This window comes from Tiliqua scincoides, chromosome 5, assembly GCF_035046505.1.
Source record: "Tiliqua scincoides isolate rTilSci1 chromosome 5, rTilSci1.hap2, whole genome shotgun sequence".
NCBI lineage: Eukaryota > Metazoa > Chordata > Lepidosauria > Squamata > Scincidae > Tiliqua > Tiliqua scincoides.
In genome coordinates, this window is record NC_089825.1 from 20990983 (window position 1) to 21002998 (window position 12016).

Sequence of the window (12016 nt, forward strand, 5' to 3'; positions counted from 1 at the left end):
GGAACACTTGGTGTGTTGCTTTCCCCCTACATTGGTTGTTATATGTGTATTGAAGAACAAAAGTCAGTGAAAGCTATGTGGAAAGTGGTCTCTACTTTTTGTTTTCTTCTTCATTCAAGGACATCACTTGCCAGCCTGTTTTCTCATAAGCATCTCTCTGTTTTCCATGCCTGTGAATGTATCCTGCAGCTGCCTAACGCAGAATCAGACTATTGGCTCAGCTAACTCTGTGTTTTCTGCACTGACCGGCACTGGTTCTCTGGGGTTTCAGACAAGAGCCTTTCTCAGCTCTACTTGCAGATGCCAGGGACTGTACCAAGGGACATTGTGCATGCAAAGCATGTGCTCTGCCCCATTCCCATCCACAGCCCCATTCCCAAGTCTGCATAGAAGCCCCTGTGAAGGCAAGTCCTAAAGTTACGTGCATGTGTGACTATGCAGAAGATGACTTGCTTACATAGAGCTGTGGTTGAAGTCTGATGAGCACATCTGTATTGTCAAATTACAGATCTAAGCAACATAACTTTACTCTTGACCCTTTCTTTCTTATGACCCTTTCTTTTGGGTCCCTTCCAAGAAAAAGGCGGGTTAGAAATGCAGTAAAATAAATAACCCTGTGTTTACTGTTGCCATGTGCAAAGGACTATTAAAATTGAAGCCTGTTTTGCATGTCACTGCAGTTTGTCCCAAAAGTGTGGTTCTGCTTTGCTGTTTGCTTGTTCCTACTTTGTGTCAAAAAGCTATGACTTTAAGAGGGTGGTAAAAACACATCATGGTTTTTAAGATTGATGGAATTGGCAGGATTTTTGCAAATGGGAGCATTTATGTAATTCAAATCTGATTTGAATAGATGGTAGAGATTGAACTCAACAAATTGCACGCTCAGACCTTTTTGCTTGTATTCTGTACATGTTTGCAGGCATTTGAATCAAAATTTGTCATTTGACAATTTTGAGCTTGAGTGTTTCTCCTTTGGGGGTTAATTGACTGTAACAGCTGAGAAAAAAGCAAGGTTTAAAAAACGACAAACTCCTTACAGTGTCTAGCATCTCCAATTAATCCATTAAAATTATTGGAAGGTAAATGTGTTTACATTGACTAGATTGTGTCCATAATTTTATTAAATAGTTTGTAAGATCTCAGATTTTAATAAATTTGTGTGCAGATTTTTGCTCTCATTGAATAATTATTCTTGGTTTACGAATTAAAGTTGCATTGAGTATGTTGTGGAAATTTTCTAAAAATTTTCACTAGTAAATTAGTACTGTAAGAAAAAAATGTCTGTCTGAGTTTATTAGAAACAAGCCCCCTTATTGTAGTTAAGTATTGGTGAGATTGATAGCAGTCCATTAGTAAAGTGAGATCAATAAATTCCACACTACCACTTAATATCATACTGGCTCTTATAACCTTGTTTTACAAACAGATTGCAAGTTAATCTGTTGACAAATACAGTAGCTATTCTTTTTGACATAGATCTCCACTACTAAAATGTTATGTAGTATGCTTCCTTAAAATATGAATGAACCAAACAATATGAATATTTATAACTGTGAAAGCAATCTGTGTTAATTTTGATGTTAACCATAGTACCTCATGTCTCTGTTTGGTTTTCTATATTTTGATCGTATTGTGTGGTATGGAGAGTTAGTCCCAAAGCACAGCCTTTCTGATGTAAAATCTGAATGCTTGTGTAGATACAACAGCTGTCCCCTCACCATGTGGTATCTTCCATTACTTGGCTGTAGAGATGAGTTTTTGGCCCAGTGTTTTCAGCAATATTGGACAAACATGGTTTTAAGTGGCAGAGGTTTATGCTTCTGCATTCATCTGACTCTCACAGTTACTGTTGGCTCCAGATTAGAACAAGGAGAAAAAATTCACACTGTGGCCACCCTCCTAGCTCCTTCTTACATCAGAATCACAGGGGGCTGTGTTGCATCTAAAGACACAATTAACTATTGCAGGGGAACTGTAGATTCACCAAGCCTTGAAAAGAAAAGAAAAAAAAACTTCAGCTGTCCATCAATAATATCCAGGATTGTGGAGGGTTGATACCTTTTTCTTAAGTAACTGATTAACTCTGTGTGTGTGTGTGTGTGTGTGTGTGTGTGTTCCCCCCAAAGATCTGAATTTCTGGAAAGTAGAAGTGGGATTTCAAGCGTGATGAGGAAGAAGTTTGCTTGTATGCAAACATACAAATCCAAGTATGCAACTCATGACACTCTCACTTGAGAAATGCACACTGCAGAGTGTCTTGAAAATATTTCTGAATATTTTGTAGACACTTATGTCCATTCAGTAATGGGGTATTGAGGTAAATTGTATACAAAGAGACTCTGCTGGGACATTTAGTGACATTCTAGTTAACTTGTGCGGCTTCCTCTTCTGCCATAGGGGCTTGTTCTTTGACATGGACTTTTAAAGGTGCTCTCCCCCCCCCCATGCTCTTTTAGCCTGGTCATTCACAGCCCTTGTAAACTGTCTGCTTTGCTGCAAGTCTATTGAGCAGTGTTGGCTTCAAGCCAAGAACTTTCACTTAGCATGAGATGTGAAATTTCTGGAAATGTTGAAGTACCAAAGAAACTTCTTTCCCTCCCTGGAAGTGTGGGGACTCTAAGATAAATTGAAATATTTACAGTCTTTGCTTGACTATCAGTATCAGAGTTGCCTATAGCCTTGAGGCTCAGAAAGAATATATAAATTAAACCTGGCCTGATCTTGCAGATACTAAAGGAACTCATTGTTCATAGTGAAACAGGAAGCTTTCAGGTGTGTGTCTGTCATGTGTATTTAGGAGTCTCTCTCCCACTCTATCCTAAAGAGTTCAGGAGCAAGTTGCAATATATCTTTATCTCATTACAGCTTCTCTTCCACAATTGTGTGAGAGAGGTAGGATGAATGAGTGGATTGCCCAAGGCTACTACTGAGTGAGGCTTGAGAAGGGAGGTAGTTGTCCAAAACATCATGGATGAAATTCAGAGTGTTGTTTTTTGTGCACTGTCACTTTTAAGGGGGTCCCATCTTCATTGCAGCCCCTAAGTGCCTCCCCAAAAACCTTTCTTGAAGATCAGGGCGTCTTCCAGACCAGCTTTCCATGCAGCACAAAAGACTGTAGCTAGAAGGGAAAATCAACACACATGCAGGAGCTCTTGCCTCTTAGCACAGGCCTCTTGGATCCCAAACTGGGACATGATCACCAGGTATAACAGGATGGGTTTTTAGCTTACTGGCCACATTATTAACCAGTATAATTTGTATTTGGTTTTGACTTGAAACAGCAAGCCTGACTCAAAACTCTTTCTTATCTAAACAGTATTCCTGTTGGGAATTCTTCATTCACTTTGGTCAACTTTAATTAGTGATGAACATTTTAATTGTTAGTATTTGGCAACAGAGTTGAAAAGCAGTTGTCTATTTTAAATTAAAAAATTATCCCCTGAGGGCTGGGGATAAGAATAGGCCCTCAGTTTGGCTGTACTTGTCGTAAGAAGCGACTAAACAGCCACTGGGTAGATGGGACTCGTCAGCCTGGGAAGGCAGCTCATCTGAGAGAAGGAAAACTCTGATCCCAAACCTCCACTGCCTTGTGGCTACATCCAGTTATGGAAAAGGCTTCAGGAGTCAACCTCGAGGCAAAATCTGGAGCCGGAGTCCCTGAGGCAGTTCATGGCTGAACACAGTCACGTTCTGGCAACTCCTGTGACGCTGCTGGAACCAACCGTATTGGCTTCTGCCTTTCCATTGGACCATTTCAGCGACATGGAGAGGGGGGATTTGCTGCATGGGTAACAGTCTATCCTCCATATCTACTTTACCCAGGCTTCGCGCACTGGAGAGGACACTGTTCCAGAACACTATTCAGAGCGCGATACCCTAGTCTTCTGAGACTGAAGGGTGCCAACAACAATTTTAAATTAGTAGTATGTATGAAAGTGGATTTGTGGAATACTTCTGTTTCACATTCATTCCTCCCCCACTTGAAATTTCTGCGAACACTTTGCATGATTTGTTCTAGATTTGCATTGTTCTAGTCCAGGGGTCTCCAAACCCCGACCCAGGCCGTGACAAACTTCTGTCCGGCCTGCAGCAAGCCTCTGGTCCCTTGCAAACCTCTGGCCTACTCAACCAAATGTGACTTAAGTTGTGCTCCAATTGTGTCTGGAAAGTGTTCTGAGGGCCGGAGAGGCCTTGTGCCTCCCCTCAGAATGCCTTCTAAAGGTCTAAAAACATCAGTTCCTGGTTTTCCTGAAAAACCAGAAGTGACGTTTTTGAGCAGTCTGAAGGCCTTAGGCCTTCTGAGGTTTTCTAATGTATGTGTTTAAATTTTATATTAAAAAAATTTTTTAAACACCATGCTAGTTATTTGATGTGGCCCTCTGGCCTAAAAGTGTAGAGACCCCTGTTCTAGACATGCAGAGGATTGCAGTGCAGTTTGTCTGAGGGAAGATTAATGCAAGGTCATATTAGATGCTTTTAATAGGAAAAAGAATTATCTGAGTTCTCGTAATAGTGCACACATCCTTGTTTAGGATTCAGGGTGACTGCACAAGTGCCATTCTCATGCCTGGCAATCCATGCTGTTGCTGCTGCTGCTGCTCCCCAACCACCACCTGGTAAACCAAAACCTGTGGGCAGAGGTGTAATGCACTGCCACGGCTCCCTGGATAGTGACATAACAATGTCATGTGACATCACTTGTGGGTTCTCCCCAGAGGAGGGAACGCTCGCTGCAGCTGCTTCACGCCCTTTCCCCTTTTCTCCTCCTGTGGAGGCTCCACTTTGAAGGAGAAGAAACAGTGTCACAAAGCCACCAGCACCTCCTCCATAACTAGGATAGAGACTGAGGGGCAGTCATGCACCCCCCCCCCCTTTTGGCATAGTGTCTGGAGCAAGTGCCCCTCAGGCTCTGCCCTAGTTAGACCTTTGCCCATGGGAAATCTTGCTGCCAGCTGCTGTGGCTTTCCACCATCACCTCATCTGCCAGACAGAGCCCAGACGCCATTGAGGAGGCTTACAAGGAGGTAGAAGGAAGCCAGCAGCAGGCACAAGCCCTCCTTCATGCTTCTGTCTGTAGCTATAGCAGCAACAGTGAAGGAGTTGCTTCACTCATCTATCACTCATCTATCATTCACTTTCCTAGCTGGGTACCATTGATGCTGTCCAGCCCGGAAAGCTAACTAGGAACAGGCAGCAGATGGGCAACAGGATGAAGGAGAAGCGTCCATCTGCTGTCCAGTGTCAGGCACCATGTGGGGTGGTGGTGGTATTGGGCTCGTTCTTGCCAAAGCGTGGGACAGTGCTCCATTGGAAGAGTCTCACAGGGCTTTTCCTCAGGGCCTTCCCCCAAAAGCTGGGGCCACCACTGACTGGAATGTAGATATCTGTTGGAAGGAACCACTGGCTCTTGGCAGGCTTCATTTCTCTCCACTTTCTCAGTTAATGGTGCAGGCTGAGATCCAAAGGGCCACATACCTCGTTCAGTGGATACTGCATGAGTTCAGAAGTCCCTCTTCCCAGTGGCAGTTTTGGTGCTGATCTGTGTCTACAAATCTGACAGTAGTTTTAAAACCTCAGATGAAGTAAGAATGGCAAGATATTGAGAACCCCACTAGGCACCTGCTACTCCTGCTGTGCACCTGTTGTTCCTGGATTCATCTGCCCAAGTAGTACTTGGATAGTTCATGGTAATATATACTGCTTGGGGGGGACGGGGGGACAGGTGGAACTTTCTCATTTTGCGTGGAAGGCTTTACAGGTATCTCCTGATCATTTGACAGGTTAGGGACTGGAGCAGTGGTGAAAAGCAGAAATGGTTGAAAAGGAGAACCCAGTCTTTTTTTAGTTTACAAATATTGCTTCCAGTGCTTTTTTAGCTAGCAAAATCCTGCTGTTACACAAAGATTTCTGCTAATGGACTCTCATTAACACCTTTGGGAATGGGAATAGACCCAGAGCTGAAATTGGCATGTGTTCTCTCTCTCTCTCTCTCTCTCTCTCTCTCTCTCTCTCTCTCTCTCTCTCTCTCTCTCACACACACACACACACACACACACACACACACACACACACACACCCAAAAACAGTTTGACTCACCATGTCATATGCAAATCAACATGGGGTGGGCTGTTTTAGCCTTAAGAACAGCAGAGAGAGGTTGAAAGAGTGGTGCATGCCTTGAATGAATGACTTCCAGGTATAATTGAAAGAGCAAATCATCAGAAAGCAGAGGATACCTGTATTTCTTTGAGGAGAAACCAGCTCCCTCCAAGCCAAAACTCTAGCACTACCTCTAGAATGACTCCTGCAAACATTTTTTTCCCTTTTCTCCCCATCAAAAAAAAGCCACCTCCCTGTGTTAGAGAGATGTGTCTGTGTGTGTGTGTCCCCTCACTCACATGTGCTCCTGCAGCTTATCCCAAATCAGCCCTTGCACAAAAAGCCATGCAGATATGATTTTCAGCATTTGGTGAACAAAGACATACTTGGACACACAACAGGATGATTGATAAAATCCTTCCCACTATTGGCTTTTATTTACTGTCTCTTAAGCAGCAGGCTGTATATTTATGCCAATTTATCTGCTTCAGGGAGCATTCTTGATAGCAGGCGAAAGTGAATAAAAGTAGTTTGCTTTGCAAATGAATGCAAATGGCATCGCCTTTGGGAAGGCCCTGTAAAGAGGGGCAAAGCACTCTGATTATGAGTGAAGCTGCCATTTGGACATGGTGAAAAGAGCACGCTTGAGCCATTGATTGGTGGAGACAGTAAAAAGTCAGGCAGGGCCCTGTTAAGCTTGCAGTGCAGCAGGCGGACTTCTGTGTGGTTAGAGCACAGTGGGAGAATGACAGGGAGGATTAGTGTCAGGGAGAGGCTTTGCGTAGCTGTGGAGATGGTCTCTGGGGTCACTCACCTCTGACTGTTGTTCTGTGCTGATGGCTCTGTAATGCAAACTGCTTGATGCCTGCCTGTTCATTATCGGAAATGGTGATTAGGGGAGGTATTTGTCATAAAGGCTCTTTTTTGGAAAGAAAAAGAAATGGGAAGCTGTTGCTGACTCCCCATGCCAGTGCAGACGAAGCCTGATGCAGGTGGCGCACTGAGAAAAAGGGAAGGAAGGTGCAAACAGCTGCTGACATGGTGAATGTCGAGGGTTCTCTGTGCAGAGAGACCTGCTGCTCTTTTGCTTTGGGGGGGGGGGCACCCTGGGTTTGATTTGTCATGAAAAGGATTTGTTTGCAATGAGTGTCCTGTATTGTCCTCTCTGTTAATAAGGAAATTTTTCCCCCCTCTGTGTGCTTGTGTAGCTATTCAGTCTTGGAGCTTTCTAACACATTAAATATCTCCACACATTCCTGCCCATGTAGGTTGGATATAAATTCTGCAAATCAATTATACCAGCCATTTTCAACCACTGTGCCGTGGCACACTGGTGTGCCGTGAGTGGTCCACAGGTGTGCCACAGGAATTAAGGGGAAGGTCATTTATTAATAGGGCCAATGGGAGATATGAGCCCCCACTGGCAGCATGGTGTGCCTTGTCAATTGTCAAAAATCTGGTGGTGTGCCTTGACCATTTTAGTGCCTTGTCAGTGTGCCGTGAGATGAAAAAGGTTGAAAATCACTGAGTTATACAAATATAATCAAGTACAGTGTGTGCTAGGAAAAATGTTTGACATTTCTTCATCAAATGCAGCCTGTTTTCATTTTTTTTTGTGATTCATTTTCCTGGTAAAAGGGATGTTATGCATGGTTTTGAAATGTCAATACCTTAAGCCATCCCTGCCCAACCTTGCATATATGCAACAGGGATCAAATATGTACACCTGTGGACTGGGCAGAAATTGGTTAAAGCATATGACACTGGAATTTGTATTTTTTTAACATGGGGGAAGGGAGCTTTCCATCCAGCTTACTGTAAATTGATAGAAATTGACCTGTTTGCAATATGTGTCTGGCAGATAATGGTGATCTGCTTACAATGAGTTGGATCTTCTGTTGCTTTACACAACAGGAGATAGCATAAGCTATTCAACATTTGGTTGGTTAACATCCTTTATTTGATTGCTTTGCTTAAAGTCTTTCTCCTCGGCCTCTTTAGCCAACAAAAATCCCTCCAGTTTTTTAGAGTAATGAATGTTCTACTAATGTTTTACAGGTACCTGACTGGACAGAAGAGGACCTTAGCCAACTGACAAGAAGTATGGTTAAGTTCCCAGGAGGGATGCCTGGTCGATGGGAAAAGATTGCTCACGAATTGGGTCGATCAGTGGCAGATGTGAGTTCACTCAAATTTTCATTGTATGGGCAAACCAGAACAAGACAGGCAGTATAGAAGCCAGACATAGATGGGGTCTGACATTGTCTTTTGAAAGAGGCTACAATCCTTTTAGGACCTGGAAGTGAACCATTAACTAACTAAGCAAGAAGCAGATGTCAGCTGGTTTCTCTGCTCCACAATTAACAGCTGTAACTGATCAGCTATAGGGGATTCTGGTGCTTAGAGACTTGAGCTACTGTAACCTGATAATAGAAAAACAATGCCAGTTTTAGTCTTTGTAGTAAACCCTTTTAGCTGGAAGAGAACATTTGTGAGACTTAAGTAAAGATAATATTTCTGCTTAAGCCTGTTCTCTTTTTCTTTTTTAAAATCCTAAATGCTGATCAGTTAATAGTGTTTAGACAGGTGGTATCCATTAATTAAACTGAAGTTTTTTTTTCCGCAACCGTAATATGGAATATGATGATGTGTAAAATAACTAATTTGCCTTTGGATTGAGGGCAAACATGCGCTGTTGTTTGCTTTTAAGATGGATTTACAAACTTGTGGTTCTTGACCCTTCTTCTAAGGGAGATCTTTCTGATGCCTCTAGAATCCAAAGGCATCAAAGAAGAGGGCATGAGTGTTCGTTTAAATGTTGTCAGTGGGTCTTTGGCACTTAAGGGCTGTTGCCACATATAAGCATTAAGGAAATTACTCTATTCCTCTGAGAAAAGCTGATCATATGCCTGCTTTTTGTTGCACTGATCACAGTTCCTGCAGGCAACAAGTTTTGGATGAAGGCTATACGCAGAGACTGTTGAGGGACGAATGATTGTGGGCGGGGATGGAGGAGGGAATTCTTGCTCTTTGGTATTGCCTTGTACTGGCACCACTTCTGTTGTAGTCAGACCTCCTCTTTGCTGGCACTGTTCCCAGTGCTGTTCAAGGATGCAAGTAAGATGGATCGTTTTGGATTGGGTCCGAAGAGTACCAGCTCTTTCTCTCCTTTCTTTCCAACAAAGGGATGATTCGCATGACCCTTAATTGCATTTGTTTCTAGCAGCCCTTTTTCTGACCATACACAGTGACCAGCTACCAGAGCAGCTTGTTCATGCACCCATATTTGGTGTGTTGCTGATTGGTAACTTTTAGAAGTTTGCAGAAAGTTATGGATGAACAATGTGGGTATATGGAGGACCTGTCCATAGGATCAGATGCCTTGGAATGGTTTTGATCTGACTGGCAAATGTGAGCCTGAAGAAGATGCGCAATGGGTGGGTTGGTTTGGGGCTTCAGAATTAAATCTGCTATGCCCTCACTCATATTATTGCAATCCCACTATGCGACCCAAGTTTTCCTATCAATAAAGGAGCAAGCACAATCTCCCAGATGGAAATAATCTAAAATAAAGGTGTACTGCTTGTTTTCAGGGAAAGAGCAGGGGACTTTGTGGTTTATGCAGACAGGGCCCATGAGGGAATAAATTGTACCCAGGCTGCAGGAGAGGGCCCGAAAGTTTCCTGGAATCTTACATTTTCAATTTACAGAGCAAGTATGCTTACTTGTATTTTCAAGTGTTCCATGTGCATGTTTCACGTGTCTTTAGGAAGGAAAATCCACATTCTTCCAAAAGTGGAAGGCCATTTAGGATCTATGGAGTGCGCACAGAGGCTTTTAAACTCTCTCTCTACCAGTGGCTGTCTCCAGTACCTGAGGAGGCTAGGGAACCCTCCCAAGTGGCATTTCAAGAGAGGCTGTAATCAGAAAGGAAAATCGACAACCACACCATGAGCATATGAAAGCTCTTTGCCACGTGCGAGGAGCCCTTTGAACCCCAGCCTAAATGTTTAAAGCGGTTATGCAGAATTCATAAATATATGTGTTCGCTTGTCACTTTACATAATCATGAACAGAGAGATCAAGTTTCTTGAGGCCGCTTCTACCTTTTAACAACTTACTGTTGCTTTTGTTAAGTTGCCATTGGAAGTAACTTTTTAAAATGAGTTTGTGTTTTTCCTTCAGCTGCTGTTCTTAAGACCAAGTGAAATTATTTAAACAGCATATCTCTGATTTTTTTTTCCAGCTTGTAGCTGCTAGTTAAACTCATAGCTTGATTCTCTAAGAACCTTGCCAGCTAAATGTATATGATGGGAATGGGGTTTGGAGGTGGAGACTGTTCCTTTTTTGGTACTTATACCTGAGGCATTGTGAGGTTTAATTTATTTTCACCATGTTGTCAAACAGACACAAAAAAGCCCTCTTTCCCCAAAGTGCTATGAGTTGTATCCAGTGAATCCTTATTAAGATGAGTTAAATCAGTGAGAGACATTAACTTATTAAGTTCCATCAATTTCCATGGTGTCTAGTCAGGATTCATTTTTTTTTTTTAATACAACACATAGTCGTTTGCATCATTTAAATAGTACTGGAGATATTACAAAAAGAATTCTGTTGCTTCTGCTACACACTTGCATGTAGCCCAGGGGCATTGCAGCACCCCAGCCAGGCAACCCGTAAGGGATGGGTAGGGAGGAAGGCAGTGATGTGATCACCAGGATTGTGCCGGGGGCAGGGATGGGGGGTTTGAACTTATCTAATGTAGCACCAGCCTCTGGGGAGTGCAGGGAGCCCCGCAGACCCCTCCACAGGGCTCCTCGTGCCCCTGCAAGTCTAAAAATAATGATCATGACCCACTTTGGGTTTTGCAATTGCAAACTGGGAGTGGCTCACAAACTTTATTTTTAGAGTATATGCACGGGGAGCTCTGTGGAGGGGTCCACTGGACTCTCTTCACCTGCTCCCAAAGCTGGCGCTGTAAGGCAAGTTCAAACTTCCCTGTCCCTGGCAGTGGCGCAGTTCTGGTGATCATGTCGCTGCCTTCCCCACTCCCCCACAAGCACTTACCTCACTTGCCAAACACCATGCAAGTTTGGGAACCACTGATGTAGCTTTTAATTTATTTCCTTCTCTTACCTCCAGAAGTGCACTTGTTCTTGACTATGAGGATTATCTAATCTTGCTGGAATCTGCTGTGGAAGAATGATAACCTCCAACAACGAGCCAGTCAGATTCCCCTGGGATAATGAGGGTTGCCATCTTCTTTTGTTTATGCCCAAGGGCTGATAAAGAGGTGTGTACTGCATCTGAATATGGAGGCTTGATTTTGCTCTCCTGGCTATCATTTGTACATCTAGTCCAGAAAGCCAAATTCTTTTTTTAGGATTGCTAAAATGATTAAACAAACAAACAACCATCTTGGAGTCAGTTTACAACAGCAGATCAAATACCACTCTTTTAAACTATACTACAGATGCAGCCTATTTCTCCACGGATTTTTTATCTGCGGATTTGTCTCAACGAGAATGGGGTGGGGTACTGAATGTCACACACAGCTTTGCCTCCTTTGCCCTGCGTTGGCATCTTGCTCCATTTCCAGGCAACACAAAACACTGCAAAAAGGCTCCGCCTCGCCCAGGCAGGGAATAGCCCTGGAGCACTGGAAGAGGTTCCCCTTGCAAAGGAACAGTAACATTCCTGTAAAATGTAATGTACGTTCGTTTCTGTGTGTACATGTAGGTGCACACATATACATATATTTGGGTACTACTTAGGTTTATATTCTCTCTATGACTTCTGTACAGAGTCTTCACCTATCAAATGTTTATGCCTAATAAAGGTTTTGTTGACTGTTGACTGTTGACAGTAACATTCCTGGAACCCCTGAGCCAGCAGAGGCTGAAGAGGGGAAAGGTGG

The 12016-nt window shown here is 43.2% G+C and overlaps 1 protein-coding gene across 2 annotated transcripts in view; it reads left to right on the forward strand.

The window, feature by feature from the left end:
- Positions 1-12016, forward strand: part of DNAJC1 (DnaJ heat shock protein family (Hsp40) member C1) — a 114181-nt gene that overhangs the window by 86326 nt on the left and 15839 nt on the right. For both annotated transcript variants that reach the window (XM_066631196.1, XM_066631197.1), the window contains exon 9: positions 8158-8277. In XM_066631196.1, coding sequence (XP_066487293.1) covers positions 8158-8277 — 120 coding nt within the window. The remainder of the gene's footprint in view (positions 1-8157; positions 8278-12016) is intronic.